The sequence below is a fragment of the Xiphophorus couchianus genome, chromosome 23, assembly GCF_001444195.1.
Source record: "Xiphophorus couchianus chromosome 23, X_couchianus-1.0, whole genome shotgun sequence".
NCBI lineage: Eukaryota > Metazoa > Chordata > Actinopteri > Cyprinodontiformes > Poeciliidae > Xiphophorus > Xiphophorus couchianus.
The window spans coordinates 6325729-6348091 of NC_040250.1; the positions used below are offsets into that span (position 1 = coordinate 6325729).

The window sequence follows — 22363 nt, forward strand, 5'->3', positions numbered from 1 at the left end:
TTAAAATGTACATTTATATTACGTTGATATAAACAATTATTGATTTTATTGAAGTGTTAGCTCTATGCAAAAAACAAATTTACGTAAATCTAAACGTACCGTACTCATGTTTATCTCAGAAACTAACGGAAGTAGCTGAAGCAACAGCGCCCTCTGGTGGCAGATCTTGAAGTCTGCAGCGTCACAAATGAGTGAAACCAAGTGGGTTAAACATTTTATTGAATTGATTTCTGCATCTCTACTTTTATCTCTGGCTGACTTTACAAAGTGTAAAGAAAAGAAGAAACAAAAACAAAGAGGAGGGAAAAGAAGAAAAAGAAAATATTCACATGATTAAAAACCATAAACATTAATTGGCTTCTGCACAACCCATCGTCCCCCTACGCCAACTTTTATTGCTGTAACAAATGGGGGTAAAGTTAAAAACATACAGGACCTAACTGCTACTCACAATAACAGAAGAATAAGAACAAGCAGAAAGTTGTGTCAGCGTTGGAGGAGATACAAGCCAGGTACTAAACACCACAGAGGCAGCGACCGTAAACTGGAGAAAGAGAAGCTGCTGCAGCCTCAGCTGGGAATTATCAGATATTAAACAAAAACAAGCCTGGTTGCATATATGACTAAAATAATTACTGATATTACTTAATAAAAATCATGCATAAGTAAAGAAGTTTGACTTTTGCTTCAGAGTTAAATTGTACATGTAAGAACAAAACAAAAAACAAAAAGTTCTGGTTGCATCCTAACTATAATAATCCAAAATACAAAGGCCCTGATATGCACCGACTGCACTGATATCATCTAGCACCATCATTTGCAAAAACAAAAACAAGATATAAAACATTTGTGGGGAGGGAAAGGAGAGTTCTTTAACATTTTTTTTTTTTTTTTAACAATCCTACTGTGAAAAAATGAGTTCAAGATGCAGGGTGGGTTTTATTTCTGAGCACAGAATCAACAAAAACAAAATGTTAAAAGACGGGAGATGATAGGTTTAAGTATTGCTACAAAGCAACATCGTGCTCTAGTGTTTCGGATATTGGCAGATAAAAATTAAAAAAAAGTACAACTAGCACTGATTCGCATGGCTGAACAACTAAACATGAATACTCTTTAAAGAAAAAAACAAAACAGGAAGTTTAATTTTAGATCAGCTCTTTTTTTTTTCTCAGAGGAAATTAAATCAAAGACATGGCATGTTGGGTTTCCAGTCTTGTGCAAAATAAATATCCGATTACATCTGCACGCAGCTGTTTTCCTGCTTCTGAGAGGTAACTCGTTTTGAGATGAGAACCGGCAGATTTTCAGAGTAAAACAAATAAAAAGCGCGAGGCAGGTGGCTGGGAATCGTAGCTGACATGATCAAGTATTCGCCTCCTTTATCTTCCCAATAAAAAAATAAAATAAAAATCATATTACAGGTCTGCTTTGCGAAGCTTATGTACACAGAAGATGTTGTGTCAGGCCCAAGCGCTTTTTAAATGCCATGCAAATATTAGTGTTCCTTTGGTTATGTAAAAAAAAAAAAAATCCACATGCATTTTGTCCTTTACAAAAATAAAAGTATAGAAAAATCACCGTTAAAAATCTGAGAATGCTTCTTCCAATGTAAAAAAAAAACACATCACTTGTCATTAGTAATATACGTATTAATATCTGATTTATCATCTCAATCTAAATTGTATATTAAAACTATAATCAAATATATTCTTTTCTGGTACCTCTCACACTGTCATTTAATTGCTTTCATGTTAGTATTTAAAAATTAAAGTGTGAGAGGAAACTTGCAAGCTCCTGCTCCGTACAAAAAAAATAAAGGAAAGCAGTTTTGTAGCGCCTTGTCAAAAATACTCATCCTTTTAGAAACTTTTCCATAAAGCCACAAACTTAAATGTTTTATTGGGATTTTATGTGAAAAAATAGAAGAAAGTGGTGTAAAAATGAGATCAGGTAAAGAAAATAAATATGAAAAGTGTGGCATGCATCTATATTAGGCCATGTTTCATAATTTACACCTTAAAATCTTGTAAAACTTTCCTCAAAAGTCAATTAATTTGTAAATGAAACAGAAAAAGTGTTGGGTTGTTTTGCATATTTTTTGGGATGTACACAGTAAAACGTGAAAATCGGAGTTTTAAAATTTATCCAAAAAAATTATAATTTCTGGATTTTTAAAAACAGAAGCCGACAGAAACAAATGTGCAAATATGCCAAATGCCAAGTGTCTCTGAACCACGCTGGCCGAACTGCTAGAACTATAGCAAAAGGTAATTCAACGCCACACTTTTCAGATATTTGCAAAGAAAAATTTTCCACCTTTCACATAAAATCCCAATAGAACACATTGCAGTTTGTTTTTGTAACAAAACGCGAGACGTTTAGTGATGATGAATACTTTTCCAAGGAACCGTACCAGGAGAACGTTCAACAACAAAAACCTTCGATTTCCTTCAAGGTTTTGTTTCTGTCTCCTGAGAAATCTGCATAGCGTGCGGTCAAGTACAGGTGCAACGTGTTCATTTCATTGTCTCTTTTAAAAGATTATATACTCTTTTTATTATTATTTGTTGAAACGATATAAACAAATTTTTACAGTTTGGGGTCCCTGTGTGGCAGGAAACCTAAGTGCTTTGAAAATGCACAGACTCAAGGAGGAAAACCCAAAAACAACAACGATAAGAGAGCGGAGGCATCCTGGCGTGTAATACTTTGAAATGCCCACATACGTTCGATTTCTTCATTTTGTTAGTTCAACTGCACCTCAGGGATTTAGGAGAAAACAAAAACACCCTCTAGCTGGTTTCTATCATAGCACACTTGTCAAAAAATGCCAAACAGAAGGAAAACAACTCCAACCGAGTTAAATTTACAGGGTCGATGTAAAGCCACCGAAAGGTCGTCCAGTCCGTTAGTCTTCCTGATCTCAACTCTCTCTGGGGTCTGTGCAGCTTGATCGCTCGCACGTCTTTCAGTCGATCGCACGGCAACGCGTCGAGCGAGCGCTGGTGCAAAACTGGCCAAAAAACAAAAATAAAATGTTCAGAACCAGCGCCAGCCTGATCTGGACGTACCATTTCTACAGCTGCTGCGGCGTAACATGACATGAAATGCAACCTCTGATGATTTGTCTTTACACTCCAAAAAATATCTTTTTTTCTTTTTTTTACACAAATAAAAATAATAACAATAATAATAATAATAAAGTCATCAGTTCCGGTTCTTAAGAAAGCAGCCAAATTGTTGCCAAGTGTTATTAAGAAAAATCATTTAGAGAAAAATAAAAAGAAAGCAGTTGCCTCCCTGTAACCGCACGTCTTGGCAAGTGACGTGAGGTCAGACGTTGGATTTGCTGTTTTCATCCAGCAGGGGGCGGTGCACCAGTTGTTCTGCTGTTTTAGTGAGGTTAAGTTGACTGGAGGTGAGATCCTGCAAGACAAGACACAATCGATGCAAGAGTGAGTCATAACCGCTCACCGGATCATAAATATGTGGATCAATGCGCGAGAGAAATTTAGATGAATAAAATGGCTGCTGTCGGGACCGACTCGCATGAGACGTAGAAGGAAAATATGTCAGACGATGTGGACGAGCTGCTGCTTTGACATAGTTTACTTAGTGAACACAGGAAGTGCAAACAAGATGGAGGAACTTCGCCACGTCATCGTTTTTTATTTATTTTTTGTTTGTTTTTTTCTCCGAAGAGTTTTTGCGGCGCTAGTGGCTCGTATTTTTTCGACAGTAGGCAGACAGGAAGGAGGGGGAGGAGAGAGGGGAAGGTCGTCGGGACCGGGAGTCGAACCCGCGACGTCCGCGTCGAGGACTAAGGCCTCCAAACGTGGGGCGTGCTAACCCCCTGCGCCACCACAGCACGCCCTGTCGTTTTTTATTTTTAAGCAGTAATGAGGCACAGTGGCAAAACCCTAAACTGCTGCTGCACTAGTTACTCAATTTGTTGTTGCTAGGTAACCAAAGAATGAGTGAGTTAGTTGATTCCAACAACCTAGAGGAAGTTGAACAGCTAAAGTCCTTCCTCTGCCTACATCCCCCAGAATGCTGTGCAGTTCTTGTTCGGAGTTCAGTGTACTTCTTGAATCTCTTGATATTGATCATTTGTCTATCGTGATAGATGTTGTTATTGATTTATTGTCCTGCCTTGTAATATCGTGGCAAAATATTAAAAGATTCAAGGCGTTTGAAAATGTTTGTAAGGCATTACGTTACAAGTGATGTTAGCTGGTTTAAATGCATTTTTTCAAGGCGGCTGGATTGTGAAAAATCCGATTTTAACTCAAAGTTTAGCTGCTTTTTTCCAGTTTGTGGTGATTCTGCAGCTTTTTACTCTTTAAGCAGTTTAAATAAGAATCGTCTGTAAGGTAAAGCAGAGGAGTTGGCGTACCTGATGAGGTTCTGCTGGATTAGCTGGGCACCCAGCTGTGGGCCGAGCCCTGCGTGTTGGTTGGCCCCGTGTAGCCTTGGCCTCCGGGCAGGATGGGGTCAAAGTTGAAATCCATGCCATCTCCGTCCATGAGGTCGCTGTTGATGATGTAATCCACGTCGCAGTCCAGGTTCTCGGTGAACATGTCTATGTCCAGGTCCGTGGGCAGTCGCTCCTGACCGGGCTGGAACCCTGTCGGAGCGCCAAACGGACCAACCGCCGGCAGGCTCAGGCTCTGATTGGCTGCTGGGGCCGGAGCGGGGGCGGTGTGATGAGCGCTGATGGTTTGCACCTGGTGGGTTTTGAGAGCAGAGAGGGGAGTCGGGTCCTGGGAGAGTCCGGACAGGATCATCCCCAGTCCGATTTGATGCTGCTGGTGGTTGTGGCGGAAATGCTGCTGTGGCGTCGGCTGCATCTGGGTCTGCATCGCCATCGGCGCCACGGCGTTCGCCTCCAGCGCTTTGTTCAGCTGCAGCTGAGCGGGTTTGGCTCGCACGCCCAAACCCATCTGACCCAGACCTCCAGAGTTCGCCATGAGCGGGCCGACCTGGGCCATTAGCACGTCACTGGGCGGAGGGGAGTCAGAGGTCAGCAGCACCTCCAGGCTGGAGGGAACATGGCCGCCGTAGTGGCCGCCACCGTGAGCGCTGGAGCTGCTCATGGGGTTGAAGAGGGAGTTGCTGAAGGACGCCGGCGGCTCTTTGAGGGAGACGGCGGGCTGGGCGGCAGAGTGCGCCTGGTGGAAGGAGGTGAAGCCGGAGCCGCGCGGCAGCAAGGTGGAAGCGGAGGGCAGTGGCGTGGGCGGTGCCGGCGGCGCCGTGCTGGGACTGGCCGCGCCCTGCTGCGCCGTCATCAGGGTGAGGTTGTCGATCAGGTCCAGCTCCTCCATGACGGTCTCTGTGAGCGTCGGGGTCAGGCTGCTGGAGGCGTAGCGGCCCAGCAGGCCGTCGTCAGGCAGGCTGTCATCGTCCTCCTGGCCTGGGGCGATGGGCGACAGGCGGCCGCTCAGGGTGCTGGCGTTGGAGCTGGTGCGTGGGCGGAAGGTGGTCCACATGTCAGCATCGTCCAGGCTGCCACGCGATGACGGGCTGCTGCTGTTCACGCCCCACTTGGGGAACTGCTGCGACGAGTTGGGGCTCTCAGCGCCGGCAGAGCCGCCGCCGCCGTCTCCCTGCAGCACGCCGCCACCGCCAGCCGCTCCAGCCTGCTTCTTGGTCTGCTTGGCTCGTATGCGGCTCTTCAGCAGCTTGCTGCTGTTGTCCATGGAGACGGCTCGGCGGCGGGGGGCTTTCCCCGTCTTCCCACCCTCGGGGTTGAGCATCCACCAGGAGCTCTTCCCGGTGGACTCATTGTGAACCCTCAAGAACTTATTGTGGAGTGATAAGTTGTGGCGGATTGAATTCTGGGAAAAAAGAATAAGAGCAAAATCAGAAAAATTAAACTTTACAAAACAAAAAACTCTCAGTTACGTCTGAAAAAGGGCTGGACAACATGGCTGAAAACATATCACGATACTAGCGTTTCATATCAGTCAATATCAATAATTATGATCAGTTTTTTGTTTTAAATATATGAAATACTGCCAAACTGTTGGCGTGACCCTTTCTGTTTTATCCGCAGTTTTCATTTTTAAACAGTTATGACGCATGGTGGCAAAACCTGAAACTGCTGCTGTGCCAGTTACTCAACTTATTGTTGCTAGGTAACCACCAGTTACTCAGAAGGTTGTTGCTAGGTAACCAAAGAATGACCGGCCTAGTTGATTCCACTGTGAAAAGTTCAGAGAATATTCTATCAGATTATCTATCGATATTGATCACGTGACAATCCCGACAGATATCGTTGTTGGTTTATTATCCCTCAATTAATCGTTTACTGGAGTATACAGAGTCAAGAAAGAAAATTTGCTAAAAAAAAACATATTCAGAACAATAATTAAGCCAAATTTGTACAAAAATATATATACTGTGCATTTGAAATAAAAAATGTAAACATATTCTCAAGTTGTATAGTTTTAGCTGCACCTGGTACAAATTTTGTAAAACAATAAATAAATAAAAATCTCCTACTTATTAGGTTAATGCAAAAAATAATCACCAGATCAGACCTACACTGTATTGATGTTAAGTCAAGCTGACTTTAGATGAGGAGTATTTTTTATCTGTGGATGGATCATTTGCTTCAAATGATAAAGCGTTAACTAAAGGGACGCTATCTTACTGTATGTTAGGCAATAAATGTTTATTTTATTATTTAAAAAATCCAATAAATATGGGCTGCTCAGTGGCGCAGTTGGTAGCACTGTTGCCTTGCAGAAAGAAGGTCCTGGGTTCGATTCCTGGCCCAGAATCTTTCTGCATGGAGTTTGCATGTTCTCCCTGTTCATGCGTGGGTTCTCTCCGGGTACTCCGGCTTCCTCTAACAGTCCAAAAACATGACATTTTTTAAATTGGTTTCTCTAAATTCTCCATAGGTGTGAGTGTTCATGGTTGTTTGTCCTGTCTGCCTCTGTGAACCCCGCCTCTCCTGACCTCCTGACCCCACTAGGGACAATAGTGTAAAGAAAATGGATGGATTTGACTCTTAATTTAGCTATAATATTGTACAAAAAGGCTTCAGTAAAAATATTTTTAGCTCATTAATTGTCAGAATAATTGCTCTGAATCTGGAACATTATGTGGGAAAAATCAGATCTGGACCTGGTAATCAGAAATCCAGTAAAATCTAAATTATTTTCTTAAATTTACCTTCATAATGCATAAAAATTAAAATAAAGAACACAGATGGTTGGTGTGAAATCTTTGGAGGTGTTTTAAGAACATAGCGGCCTCCCTATCGGACATAAGGTCATGGAGGTTTCCTGTTATGGCTGCAAAGATACAGAGTTAAATATTGTTCCACTGCAGAACGGGCCAAAGTTTTAAAGCCTTCTTCATGGCCCTGTTTCTTATCCAGATGTCAGAGAAACTGCCTGCCAGCTGGCTGAAAGATGTTCACAAGACTTTTCCACAACATTCAAGAAACACAAATTCTGTCGCTTAGCAACAGGAAGTCATTACTCTAAGTCCACACTTTTTAAAACCAGAGTGCTATGAGTGAAGTCTAAGTTTGAAAACAAACTAGATGATCAATATTTTTTTCCAATATAGGTTGCAATTTTCTAGCCCATCACAGATATCCCAAAATTAAGGAGTCAATTTTTCCTAATTCCTGCGTCTGTTTTGGCCTGCATGGCTTTCCATACAGAGTGGCAACAAATTAAAGGTGGAACAAAACAATCAGCTGTTCAAAGAACAATTTGTACATGTTCTTCAGCATGTATTGCTCTTAAATTAATTTTTTTTTTTTAATGCTAGATGTGCTTTGCTTGGAAAAACAAGCAACATGCAACTTCTGAAGCTTAAAAATTATTTTTATTTTTACACCTGGATGCAGTTTCTCACCTCCCCAGCATAGTAAAGAGTTTAATAATATTAGATTTAATCAAGGGAAAAAATCCTGTTTCTGTGTTACAGTGCAACTGATTTGGCTTTTAAAGTTTAAATTCAGTTTCAATTAACTTGAACTTTGAAGTGATTTTTTTATTATTATTTTGATCCTTAATTAGCATATTAGTGATGTTTATTTAGGTGGTATGGATCATAAGTTTGTAGCACAGTTAATTTTGTTGAGGTAAAAAAAGAAATCCACATTTTCCCAACTTATTTCACTGAAAGATTTTCGCTCTCTCTTACAGCGTCTGCGTTTTAAATCTTAAATCTGTACCATATTCTTTTTTTTTAATTGTTAATGTAGTAACAGCTACTTCACTTTGTCAAATTCTTTCCTATCTATAGATTCCTAATGTTTATTTTGTTATTGTTGTCCTTTTTTAAATATACTTTTAGCTATACAATGATTTGATCTTCCCTTTCCTATAAAAAATTGACCTTCTCTACCCGTTTAATTAGAAAAATTGTATGTTTAGTTTATTGTTGAGTAGTGAAAAGAGAAATACAATGACTACTTTTTTTTAGTTTTAGAAATTATTTTGGCATACAAGTAATTTTGACTTGTGTGACAAAATATTTTGAACACCACTGTTCTATACAGTTGTGTGGAGAATATAGTTTTATATTTCTACTTTAAATATTTTCCCATATGCACTTTTTCCAAGCATATACAGAATAATTAAAGTCAATAGTTTTCCAGATTGCATAGGGACTCTGTACTTAATCATGGTACCCTTCGTGTCTGAGGTGTTTCCCTGCTGCTGCACACATGGCTTAAATGAATGGATGATTAACAGGCTTCTGCTGCAGCTGAATGCATGCTAAGGAGGGAATGCAATAATTTTAATCAGTTGTTCAGGGTGGGAAACATCTAAAACAATAATAATCTCATAAAATGCAACCATAGATCTTTCCTAATCTTAAATTATCGTGTAGTTTTGACTTTGTTTTGATTTGTTGTGCAAAAAAATAAGTCATTATGCACAAGAGGCTGTTTACTTTTGCTAGGGCTCACCTTCCAGCCGGCAGAGCTGTTGCTGTCTCCTTTATCTCTGAAGTAAGGCACAGTTTTCACCATCCAGTCGTAGATCTGAGCCAGGGTCAGCCTCTTTTCTGGCGAGTTCTCGATGGCCTGGCTTATCAGATCCGCGTAGCTCTGGTTCCCCCACGCGTTGCGCCTGGAGGATCCTTTGCGGGGCGTCGCTCCGGCTCCGCCCACGCCGGCCACAACCCCGCCCTCCTCCGCCGCCGCGGCGGCAGCGGCTTTCTCGGGCTCGGAGATGATTTGCTGCGGTTCGGGCTTGTCCTCGTCCGCTGCGGGCGGGGTCCCGGCGGCGGACTCGGCGCCATCCGCCCCTTCTACTTTGACAGCCGAGATGTCGGGCCTCGGGAGCGGCCATGTGCAGGAGCGGGGTCTGCTCTGCGGCTCAAAGTCGGGATCGATGGGGGGCATTGAAGACTCCTCCATGCTGGTTCTCTAAACTCCCTCTGACAAAGTTCTGTTCTCCTAAAACATTTACCTTTTCAATATTTAAATGTAAATTAAAAAGTTTCTGACATAAATATATACCTCAGTCACAACAGGGGGGGGCTTCAACTAAGGGGCCTAGAAAGGAGACGCAATAATCTGGACACACCAATGGCCTCTGTTAATCCTCAGATTGGAGATTAGGGAACCCAAATAATCTCCTTAATAGTAACTATCATAAACCTTCCGATTTATATATATAGAAGAAGTCTCTTTGTTTCAATGAAACACAAACAACAGTGAAGGAGTGTCAATGAGCACCGAAACATCTGGATCTACAGAGGTTTCTGCTCATATTAAAAAAATAAGTTCGTTAAGTATACAAATTTTTTAAAAACCACCAAAGTAGTATTTTAGAAATGAGTGAAAATATCTTTCTATACCAAATTTTCAGATTTTTTTTTCTTACTTTTCCGTCAAAAACATTTTTTATGTTTGAAGAGCACGATTGCAAATAAAAACAAACAAAAAGTAGCAAGAATATAAAAATCAGCAGTCACTAACCAGCGCGGCTGAATTAGAGTTAATAGTAAAAATGTCCAAGGAGCGACTTTGTGCAAACAATCCTGACTTTGTCCACTGTCTCTGTGTCCCGACTGGGATTTAAACATCCAAACCTATGTCTAAAATAGACAAAACGGGAAGGGAATGTGCTTTACTCTAACCTTGATAAAGTTTATTGTAGTAAAAAAAATAACAAGTGTTAAAAAAAACTTTTAAAAAAACGCAGTCCTGAAGTCCGTGCATTAGGTCCGCTCCATGCGCCACATTGCGGCCAGGCGCATGTCACCAACTGCCATGTTTCTCCCAGTCTTGCCGCCTCACACGGCGGTCAAACACTTCACACACCGCCCCGCTCCAAACTAAACTCCAGACTGATGGTCGCCTTCGTGGACTCGGTGAAGGAATCCTACAGTTTGTTCCAGGGAACTCAGCGGAGCTCGGTCGTCAGCGGGTCTGTCGGCTCCAAGTCGCCGCCGCACTTTCCAAACAGCACGATAGCCACCGTAACGCTAGCTGCTTAAGCTCCTGCTACTCCAGAGTTTACAATCCGTGAAAAAGTCCGCGAAAAACCTCGGATAGGCTCCACTGAGCAGCCGTTCCAGATCCTAGACGAGTTTTGAGAAACTTTCTGTCGTCGTAGCGATCCAAATACCCGCTTCTTCGCTCTCTTTTTGACTTATTTTGCTTTGTTTTGTTTTGACTCGAGGCGAAGACTCCCTTCTGACGTCTGTTTACCACTGTTAGGCAACGCGATCTGCGCCTGCGCCCTGCGGAACTCTGGGAAACGGAGTCCCCCCATGTGTCAGACATAAACAGCAGCTCCAAGAGGCGACATGTACCTGTATTATGTAACTGTTTATGAAAGACTGCTGAGTACACTTTGTCCGTTTAAGATGATTACTGGCAATTAAACAGGTTAGAGCGGTAATTGCTCTCAGAGCTCTAGACCGTACCGGTTTATATTTACGAATTATTGTGATTTATGTCACATGACTAAATATAGATTATTAAGACTGCCATAAAATAGGACAAATAAAATTACATATATAAAATAGGGGAATAAAGAGTGAACAGAAACAACTATTAAATTAACTTGACTACAAAACAGTCATAAATAAAAAATATTTATATATATTAAAAATGTATATTTTGAAATATCTTTATATAAAAAACACACAAAGTTTTCAGGAAATATCAAGCCAAAATTTGTTGTTGTTGTTGCTTAGGGTCTAAATACAGAAGACAATAATCATTATAATGGCATATATTTATGTGCTTTATTATGATTATTGTTAAATAACATTTCCCACAAATATTTTTAAGAATGACTGCCATTCCATTTTTTTTAATTATGCTATATAGGGGCTGTATTAAGGCACTATTCTGCACTTCCTGTGTAGATGTGCGTGATCTATCTATCTATGCATGCTAGTATTCTCCAGGTAATGTCTGTACTTTTAACAGTAATGCATGCACATGTCTGTTCTCAAAAGGTCACTGCTGGAAATATTCTCCAATATGCCACTTTAAAAAAAAAATGAAGGTGAAATAACAGATTGGTGACGCTAGAACATTATTTTTCCATGAATTGCTTGGCTTTATTTGTTTATTGCCTATATTTTGTCATTTATTGCTGTTTTAAATTGCCTGTTATATAACTGAAATGCTAACCTAGGTTGCAAATTAGATTGTACTCTAAATGCTATGCTGTACAGTACTTCTTAATGCTTTTCTTTATGCAGCAAATCAATAAAATCCACATGCTGGATTTGAAAAAGGGGTAATGGCTTATTAATTTTAATCCAGCATACACCCCAGCAGAATGGCAGATCCTCTCTTGATTTTCAGCACCAGCTAAACTTTTAACTGCACTTCTTTTCATCTCTGAGCCAGTTCTGATCGATGGATAAACCCATGAAAAGGTAAGTAAGTTGTCGTAGTTAGTCTTCATTGATCGTCTATCTTTAGTATTTTGTTATTTGAGCCTCTATAATACTGAAAAATATTCCACTTTTGTATACTAAGAAGTGACGACTGTAGTTTATCTGCGTGTTAATCTAACAGCATATGTTTGTGGTTTAACCTCTGAGTAGCTTTTTGTGTCGTAATCCTGATTCATCTTGCATACCAGTGACTCTTCCTGTCCATTGAGATGAACAGTAACACGCCCCACCGAAACTGCACTTAATCTCCATCTTTAATGTTTGTTTTTAAACCTGCGCCGCTCCTCGTTAGTTGAGTCATGCCTGAGACGGCGCTGCTGAGAGGTTTCCTGTTTGGGACGGTCCACTGGCTCCAGGTGTCTGACTGCCAGGTGCAGACCCACTCTGCCTGTTCCTGGCACACTAACCTGAAAGCACTTGTGGTGACGTAGAGGAAACCAACCACCAGTCTGAGTTTTTCTTTCATGTCAGTCAAATTTCTCTATTGGATCCAGTATCATTATGGATTAAAGATCCTCTAAGATAGAATTTTTGGATTCAAATATCTGGGGATAGTTATATTGTCCAATCCAGAAAGCTCTACTCAAAGATGTTGGTTTGTAACTAGTTATATTTATTCTACTTTACATTGCATAACTTTTTAAAAAATACATACTTTTAGGTGTTTTTGTTGGTCTTACTTGAATAAAATTTCTGGATATTCTACCCAACAAACTAATTTGTTTTACTCAAATATTCACCAGACACAGACACACGCCTGCATTTTTTGTTAAAGTTTTGTAAGTTTTATGTTGAAAGAAACTGATTTGAAAACTGTTTTCTTTTGCCTGATTCTGATATTTATGATAATTATTTTTATTTTGGTCTTTATTTTCAGTGCAGTACAGACTGCTTCAGAAGATCTTTCCTGCCAACAGGCATCTTGATCTTCAATAATTCTTTGAAGAATCTAAATTAATGATTTACAACAACATTTAATTTCCATTTGAGATTAATAAAGTGTTTTTAAATTTGAATGTAAAATACCCAACTTTTCATATAACTTTACATTCTGGTTTGTCTGATTATGGAATTTTTAAATATTAAATTATTGATGTTTTGATCAGATCAATACTTGAGTCACCTTTTTCCAAATGCTTTTTTACTCTTGAGTAATTTCTTGGATGGTTAATTTAGGTTTACTTGAGTAAAAATATGTTGAAGTAGTGCTACTATTACTTGAGTAAAATTTTTGGGTGCTCTACCCACCTTTGGTCAAACATTAGATGTCTAAATTTTTAATAGGTGGACGCCCTTTTGTCAAAAAAGACAGAATTCTGATTTTAATCTCGGAATTTAAACTTTTTTTCAAAAACATGACTTTTTCAAAAAAATAATGCTAACGTTAATCACACTGTTCAGAATCTCAGAGATCCACTGAGATCAAACATCTGAATGTTTAATCCCACATTTCTAAGATTAAAGTCAGAATTATTATTTTTTTTTTACAGTGTGCCTAATCCTCTTCCCGTAAAATGCAGTTTAAGGGTCAGAGCGAAGCTTTGTTATTGTAGACTTCAATCCCCACAAGCCTTTGCTAACATCCGGTGTCTTCCCGTCCATTAGCATCCAAGAAACCCGAACCAACCTAACGATATCCATCTGCAGTCCTTCGAGAACATACGTCGTTAAACTACTTCATGTCGATCCTTGATTTTAACTGAATGAAAGATTTTATCCGATTCATCAGATGCAGGTGAGGTCAAAGGCGCAGAAACATCGTAATTTCTCAGGTTTTGGTTAGCCAGCGATAGCATCAGTAACAGCTAAGCTAACAGAGAAGCTAATGCTACCGTTAGCATAGAGTTGAAGTCGAGATTTGTCAGGACAGGACACAATGTTTATTGGTATGCTCTGACAAAATTCGATTTCTTGCACCAAAAACCTATAAATATTCATTCGGGTTTAAGAAAATAAGTAGCTATGGTGGTTTACTGTTGCTAAGAACGAAATTGTAGCCTACGAGCTAGTTTTATTGCATGTTAACTGCTGGAATCTGGCAGAAGCCGCTGGGCTCCGCGAACGTGTTTCTTTATAACTTTATTTCGCTTTGCTGCATCAGCTGTTTGATTAATAGATTACATTTGACTGACAGTGCAGTGAAGTTGTCTGTAGTGTTAGCAGCATGCCAGCTCAGCGGGTCGCAGTGTGAGTGCGGTGCAGTTTTGGTGCCAGGCTGTGGGATCCAGCCTCACAGTGTTGGTGTTGTTTGTGCCAGGGCTTTGGCCCCGTCTCCAGCAGCTGAAGCGCACCCGTCCTGTCCTCTCTGCTCCACGGCCTTCCTCCTGTCTGAGCCATGACCACCCAGATGGATAATGATTTGGTGAGTGCAACCTGAACAATAACAACAGTGAGCAAAAAGATGTTTTAATCAGCCATCATTGTGTATGATTGCCATGGCGTTTCAAGCAGCAGCTCAAGTTGGGATGATTTAAGTGTTTTGGGTTTCGGTCGGACGTGGAAGGGGGGTTGTGGATTAGCCAACTTCCACAAACACTTATCTGGGATCGTGACGGCTGTTCCCGTGAACACCATCTGTCTAATCTCCGTTAAACGCTGGCCTACTTTCCTTTCAAGGTTTAGGTACCAATTGATTGTACCCTCTTTGTGTGCTGCCCCCAATTTCAACCAAAATATTTGTCACATGTTAAGTCAGATTATTTAGTCAAGCGACACTGGAATTTAGAATATAAATGTCTTTATATTGGATCTTTTCAAATGACTAAACCAGAACATTTCTGGTTTTTATTTGAATTGCTACCTACTGATTTGTCTTTGGCTAAATCTGATGTATTGTTTTTGTTTTTCCAAGGGCTAATGCATAAATTTGAACATTCTGCAGGTTCTTTTGTAGAAATGGTTTTAAATCCAACAGAAAGTGCATTGTAAATACATATGTCCCATTTGATTTTTACTCACAACTGGCCTCGCAATAATAAATTTTACTGGATGATAAATTGTCTCAGAATTTATTTTGATAAACGATAATGTTGTTGTTTAGAGACCATTTCCAAGTAATATAATGTGATGCAATAATAATAATACAAGAACACAATAATACAAGAAGTTTATTGATTTTCAAAGATCAATAAACTTCCACTTTCAATGAACATTTAACACTGGAACTGGATAATATTTTAAATATATAAAATAAATAAACAAAACAACAAATAAAATAAATTATGAAGTCTCTGTTAACAAAATTGTCCTTTAAAAGAAGAGATAGTTGAGACTAAAGCACCAGATTGAAGACCTTTGTCATACAGTTTTTGGTAGACAGAAAAGAGAAAAACAATGAATCATGCAAATGGAAATTATTGAGCTCATTTTAATTTATTATGCAATTAATTGATTTATTGTTTATTGCAACAGGCCTACTCAAAAAGTGCATTAACATATAGGGACAAATGTTTTTATCGTTTAATAATGCTGGCAGTTCTTAATTTAGATTTATTTAATAAAAAAAGGATATAAATCTCTTTTTCATCATTATATCAATAGTTTTTTTTTTTTGAGTTTACTTGGTTATATTATGTTATATTCACATGTTTCATCTGAAAAAATTAACATATATTCTATTGCTGTCCATAAGGAAGTTATGGTTGATAATATTTTCACAAAAACAGCCAAACACAAACCTTTGCCTCCTTAAGCACTCCCAAATCCATAAAACAGGCAATTACAAGCGTGTTTCTGTTGTAAAACATTTATTCGGATTAGAAAAACATTTCAGGAATTTGTGATGTATGCTGTTGCCATCGGCAACCAGGCAGGTTTGACTTTGTTTTTATTTCGCTGGGGATAAAAGTGAACAAAGCCTGTTGATGACGATGATGATGACACACACGTGCAACCAAACGGCGAGGTTATCCGGTTCACAGGGACCCTCAGGGCGAGACGGTGTGGGGGCGGTGGGTTGTGTTTGTAAACAGATCAGGAAGCGGGGTCGACCCCTTTCTCTCCCTGACGTCACGCTCATTCAGCTAAGTCGCTTTGTTCTGCTTGCTGTGATTTATCAAAAGAAGAAAGTTCATGGACCGCCTGCTAATCAGTGGCAAATGTCAGGAAAGGCTTTCACCTGGGTCGCTCTCAATAACAAACGCTTTATAATGGATTCTTTTATGAAGCCATTACAAAGCAGACTCATAAAGATGCAATTTTACCAGAAAATTTTTTAAAATCAAAAGAAAAAAAATTTATTAAGGGGGAAAAGCTTTGATAGTTATACACATCATGTGGTTCAGTCTTCGAAATACCCTCACTACCTCAGTTGTTTCAGAGTTTTAGTATACTGACAATAATTTGTTGCTGATGTGTTAAAAGATGAAGTATTTCCTTATCTGTAAAACAGATACCAAATTATAACTTCACAACATGCTCAACATTCCTCATTTTATGTTTTTGGGTTGGAGGTCTCATAAAATTGCTACTTTATTCCGACTTTATTCTGCTAATATTGTGACATTATTCTAGTATCATTTCGACTTTACTGTAAAATGTTATTGTAATGATATTGTGACTTTATTTTCATGATAAAAAAATAATTGTAGCTTGATGCTACTAGTGCTGGACGATATGGCTGAAAAACGTATCACGATATAAGCATTTCATATCAATCAATATCTATAATTAGTGATTAGTTTTTAAATATATGAAATGCTGCCAAACTGGTGGCATTATCCTTTCTCTTTTTTTTATCCAGCTTTCACTCCACGCTGCTGTTTTTTATTTTTAAACAGTTATGAGGCACTGTGGCGAAACCTGAAACTGCTGCTGTGGCAGTTACTCTACAAGTTGTTGCTAGGTAACCAAAGAGTGAGTGAGTTGCTAGGTAACCAAACAGTGAGTGAGTTCTGGGTTGAATTTCAGTGAATATTCTCTATAAAGAACATTGAATGTTATATCAGACGTATTATCTATTGATATTGATTGCGTGCCTTTTGCGATACATATTATTGATTTATTGAACAGCCCTGTCTGATCCCTATATTCTGTCATTGAGTTGACCAGAATTCAAAGTCCAATTAAATACAAACTGTAAAACTCGCTTGTCAAACAAGATGGCTACCTTAGGCATGCTGACGTTACTCTGAACTATGGAAACCCAAAAATTAAATCTTCAAAAGCCAAAAATTTGATGAATTAATTCAGCCTCACTGTTACAAACCCTTCTCAACTAAACCCACTATCAGCCTTTGACTCCATGTTAAATTAATAACCCGGCGCTGTCTGGGACACCTGGGGTTATCGCATTAGCCTGACGGTCCGGAGCGGAGCGGCAGCACCCTGATACCAAAGGGGCCATGTTCTCCCTCCTAACCCCACCCTCATCTGTTGTTGTCTCTGGCACCAAGGGCTCACTTCACCGTAAGCCCCCTCCAAACAAAGTCAGCCAGTCAAAGAGAGGAGATCTGCTGTGGATAAATCTAATTAGACTGGAATGCCCGTCTCCTCTGAGCCTTCGGAAGGTCACCTCATGCCAGAAGAGGTTAGAGGAAGTGCAAGAGTTTCAACGCTGATAATTGGGAAGATTGCATCTGTATGAACGCCGTTGGACTCGAATGCTACGAGTTCTGGGTTTGGATGCACTGAGATGTTTTCATTTGTTGTTTTTTTTAGGTGCATCTCCGCCTTATCCTGGTCAGCGGCAAAACACAAGACTTCACTTTCTCTCCAAACGACTCGGCCACAGACATCGCCAAGCATGTGTTTGACCACTGGCCTGCAGGTACGTTGTATGGATTCTATAATTTGAACATTTCCTTTATGTAAACCTTCAGTTATCCTCCTGATATTGCCATACATTTTTGATGACACAAATGTCAGTTGACTGAACGCTGTATATTTAATATTATATTGTTGAAGAATAAGATGTGCGTACACATATTCTTGATACAAAGTGAAAATAGTCTACATCATCTGTTAGAAGTAGATCAGTTTTATCCAATAAGATGCAGGCAGTCAGTGAATATGTCTTCTATTGAAGTACATTTAATCCAAAGTGTGGGATATTGTAAATTATGTTGCACTTCACCAAATAATAAATCTAGTTTATTTATATCTAGTACACTTTCACATTTCCACCAGGTGTGGCCAAAGTGTGACCCAGGGGCCATTTTTGGCCCTTGAAATAATTTTTGATTGATCAAAAGTCAAGAAGAATAAAAATTTGGCCAACAAAATAAAAATCTACCAATGACCCCAAATATTTTAAATTGTCTGTTTATCTTTTAATAAGGCAACAGTCTAAAGCCTTTTTTATGTTTCGAATCTTTAAGGATGTATAAATGTAATAAAAATGTAACTTATTGAGCAAATTAAACTAAAGTCAAAGAAAAATTACATTTGCATTTTTAGTTTAATACATTTTGTGGCCCGTGAGTTGTTTAAAATTGCCAATTTTGGCCCCAGGGGAAAAAAGTTTTTTAAATTTCCCAGTTAATTCTAAATGTCAATAAACCTTTTAAAACATTAATGTTTTAAAGGGGATCTGTTATGCAAAATTCACTATTTGCACATTTTTGTTCTTCCATTTGGGTCTGAATTGCTTCTAAAAACAGTTTAAAAAATCTGAAATGCTAAGTCACATTCCATGGACACTGCGCCGTTACCTAGCAACCCCTGCCAAGCCCAGGCTGTTACCTAGCAACCCAAACGGAACTCAAGAACATTTGGTCAACTGGTTTTATGGATCTATGCACTGTAAAATAGCTGCTGGAAAAGACGAGTGTTTTGTTGTTGATTTACCATCCAGAAATCAATTGCTACATTTGGTTGTACAGGAGGCTCACTTTCTGCTTTTCAAAGATGTATGGTTGCACAGCAGCAGCTTGCTAGCAGAAAAAAATTGATTAAAATTAGATATGGTCCCAAAAAGTTGGAGATTTTATTTTCATGCCATATTTGCATATATTTCTTGGTCAAAATACTTACTAGTCTAATAAATGTGCACACGGTGTAGAAGAACTATACACTTTGTTTTTTCTTTTTCTGTGACAGGATGGGAGGAAGAGCAGGTGAGCAGTCCCAGTATACTGCGCCTCATTTTCCAGGGGCGCTTCCTTCATGGCAACGTTACGCTGGGAGGTGAGACCATCTCTAATGCAACCCAATCACACCGACAACCAATAAAACTGTATTTGTAGAGCAGTTTTCATACAGCCAAAGTGCTTAAAACAGTTTTAAAAAGTAAGAGGTACAGAACAGAAGGAAATATGATCAAAAATGAACAAACTAACCAAACAAATAATGTTCATCTAATGGAGAAAATAAAAACGGTTTGCACCAAATCTTTAGGAACATTTTTGACGACGGATTTTACTTTAAATTTGAGCTAAATGAAGTGACCTGCAGCTGCAGTCTTCCTTTATCTAAGCAGGTTGTGATTTAAGAAATTAACGGCTAAGCCTTGCCAAAGCGGTCTAAGGAGCAAATGAATGTGATCATCTGTTTTCTTTAAACTCATTAAGCAGTTGACCTTTCGACCCCGCTACTCTCCGCCTGATCTCCACCTGCGCTCACTGGCTCGAAGTCAAATGAACGGGTTGATTGTTGGCTGACTAATCACTAGTCTGATTTACCAATCTGTAACATTCAGGGTGTAACGTGATAAAATAAAACAGAAACATTTCAATACTGAATGTAAATAAATACGTAAATATATATATCTATATATCTATATATATAGATATATAGATATATAGAGAGAGAAGTTTCTATATATATATTTATATAAATTGATTGATTATTGGCCCAGAAATGAGTTTTACTGATGATAAAACAAAACTTAAAACAACCCGGTTTAGTGAAATTGAGGCGACACGGCTATAATTTATTTGAATTTTCAACAATTACATGCGGATTAAAAACATTTCATTCAGATGATTAATATTTTCAAAGGCTAGGCTAAAATCTCATCATCTAAAAATAATTTTGTGCAACAAATGTAATGCACATGTTTTGTATAGAGAAGCATAATTAATAAAACAGTTTACTGATGTTTGTTTACTGTTTGAAGCTCTGAAACTGCCACCGGGACGAACAACCGTCATGCACTTGGTTGCCAGGGAGACTCTTCCAGAGCCCAACTCTCATGGTTAGTGTTGTCATAAAACCGAGAGAGTTTTCCTTCCAAGATTTAATTTGTTGACTGGAATATTTAGTAAATATTTTCATGTTTGGAACAAACTAAGGCAGAGATTCATTGCTCATCCTGTTTACGGCTGGACCTTCTCATCGACTCGAGGTTTTAAATCTGCACGTCTCTCCTGTCTTGTCTTTGTAGGTCAGAGGAACAGAGAAAAAACCACAGAAAGCAACTGCTGCCTCCTCTTGTAAAGCATCCGAAACCCCCTTCCCTCCTCCTACCCCGACATCGTGCAAACTAAACATAACGCGCACCTAAACATGCACAAACTCCCTCACTTTTTTCTCCTGCTGCTCGCCTCTTCGCCTGCAGATCTGGAAGAAATCACAGGAAGTCCCATTTCGGGGACGCTTTGGTTGAACTCTTGTCCGATCTGAGGCATTTTATTTCTGTTGTTGTCGTTTTTATTCGTGCCAATATACCCCACCAACACAATTTTTACTGTCAGCATTACTTCCTGTAGCCATTTCTTTTTAATTTTAAGATTTCACCGATACACGCTCTCTGCCACCCATGAGGTGTTTTTAAAAAGTTGGCATTTTTAGTGTTAAAGACCCGGAAGCTCACAGCTTTTTAACGAACTTATAAAGGATTTTGTGGGCTCTGAGCCGCCTCTACTATTTACATGGACAATTCCCCGGGTCCTGCTGCACTTAACCTGTCTAATTATGAAGTGTTTATTGGTTAATCTCCTCCTTCAACATTGTTTTTATTCTTTCTTTTTTTTTCTCTCACGTAGTAGAAAATTTGCCAAACATTTTCTGCAGAACTAACTGAACTGCCTGCGTTTGTTCGTTCCTGTCGGAGAAGCTTTGGCGAAGAGAAACTGTTTTGGATCCACGGATTCGTTTGGTATTTTGTTGTAATAACGGAAGGTGAGTAGAAACAAAAGCGGAAAAACAAGACGGGAGGGAGAGATGGTGTTAGTTTAATTCTCCTTCCAACCAATGGAGGCTCTTAACGAGGCAGAATATTGATGGATGGGGGGAAAAACAGGAAAGCAGGGTAGGTTTTCGCCTCCCTTTCATTTTGGATACCGTCTATATTTCATGTTTGCCTTTTATTGTGGAAATCATTAATATCATTAATAAGGAAATTTAAATATATCAATTTTTATCTTGTGTATAGGTATTTGTTGATTGAGTTTGTGTGCGAGTTTGTCTGAGGGTGTGTGATGCACGTTGCATACTGTGTGAGGACTAGTGAGATTTTTATTTTGAAGTGATGCACTGTGACAGGCTGCGGAAACCTTTCGATTCCTTCCACTGAGTGTCCTTTGGTTTGTGTTTTTGTCAATCAGTGTCACTGCTATGAAGTTTTAGCTCAGTATGAATACATGTAAAAAAAAAACTAAAATGCAATGTGGTCAACATAAAAGCTTGTATTATAAATTAATAAATCTTTACATAAGGCAGATTCTTTGGGTTCAGATTCTTTTTTTTTCAGTTTTTGGGTTTTTAATTTTCAACACAGAAACAGAAAACGTACTAAGCTCGTGGCGCTTGGTAGTCATTCATGCAGCCACGTTTTTGAGTTAAAAAATGTTTAAAGTTGACAGGAAATTTGAAAATATTACTTGATAGTTATGCATTTTTGGAATACTGGAATATTAATACCCAAACACCAACTATTAAGTCTTAAAAAAGACAATAATTTTAAAAACTAAGATAAATTAACAATGCTCAGCCTGGTGGCCCGCCAGGCTTACAGTACACTGAGGGAAACCTAGCAGAAAATCATGTTGCAAATAGATTTGGGTTGGGATCTTAGATCATTTCTAAAGATATCAAATTGGTTCAACAATTTATAAAATTCTCCTATTCAAAATTTTATCACCCATTTCCTCACTTGTTCCTTCAAAAATTTATAATACATTATTTTTTTCACATTTTGTTACATTAAAACTACGGATGAAATGATAAATTTGATTGTGATTAATTATTGAAATTATCTTCTAATTTAGTAATCGATTAATTGTGAACTGACTCCACAAAAGGTCATTTGCTGAAAACAACATATTCACAGCAGCAATTGATTCAAAACTGTACGAAACATATTTGCATTTAATATTTAAACACCTTAGCTTCTAAAGTTTCAGCCAAAACTCCTCAAGTTGTAGTTTTAGCTTCACTTGCTTCAGATTTACTAAAGGGACATTATCACATTTACTATTGGGCCATAAAATGTTTTCTTATTTTAAAAAAAGGAATGTAATTATTTTTTGTTTTTTTTATTTTTATGCATTTCTTGCATAAAAAGCTTAAATGGTTGAAT

The 22363-nt window shown here is 38.8% G+C and overlaps 2 protein-coding genes across 2 annotated transcripts; one reads left to right on the top strand and one right to left on the bottom strand.

Annotated features, from left to right (window-relative positions):
- Positions 1 to 202: 202 nt before the first annotated feature.
- Positions 203 to 10730, bottom strand: foxo4 (forkhead box O4). The gene is made up of 3 exons (XM_028008957.1): positions 8945 to 10730; positions 4400 to 5840; positions 203 to 3429 (listed from the first exon to the last, which is right to left on the bottom strand). Exons 1-2 carry the CDS (start codon positions 9395 to 9397, stop codon positions 4419 to 4421), a joined length of 1875 nt encoding a protein of 624 aa, XP_027864758.1. The 5' UTR covers positions 9398 to 10730; the 3' UTR covers positions 203 to 3429; positions 4400 to 4418.
- A 2745-nt stretch (positions 10731 to 13475) lies between these two features.
- Positions 13476 to 21505, top strand: ubl3b (ubiquitin-like 3b). The gene is made up of 6 exons (XM_028009436.1): positions 13476 to 13639; positions 14162 to 14266; positions 17563 to 17671; positions 18943 to 19029; positions 19961 to 20038; positions 20228 to 21505. The coding sequence occupies exons 2-6, from the start codon at positions 14240 to 14242 to the stop codon at positions 20278 to 20280; spliced, it is 354 nt and encodes a 117-aa protein (XP_027865237.1). The 5' UTR covers positions 13476 to 13639; positions 14162 to 14239; the 3' UTR covers positions 20281 to 21505.
- The last annotated feature ends 858 nt before the right edge of the window (positions 21506 to 22363 follow it).

Bases quoted from the DNA above. Each gene is read 5' to 3' on its own strand.
- foxo4 (XM_028008957.1), bottom strand. From the start codon at position 9,397: ATGGAGGAGTCTTCAATGCCCCCCATCGATCCCGACTTTGAGCCGCAG. The intron at 5,841-8,944 runs GTGAGCCCTAGC...CTTTTTTCCCAG, and splicing joins ACAGCTCTGCCGGCTGGAAG to AATTCAATCCGCCACAACTT.
- ubl3b (XM_028009436.1), top strand. From the start codon at position 14,240: ATGACCACCCAGATGGATAATGATTTG. The intron at 17,672-18,942 runs GTACGTTGTATG...TTTCTGTGACAG, and splicing joins GTTTGACCACTGGCCTGCAG to GATGGGAGGAAGAGCAGGTG. The intron at 19,030-19,960 runs GTGAGACCATCT...TACTGTTTGAAG, and splicing joins TGGCAACGTTACGCTGGGAG to CTCTGAAACTGCCACCGGGA.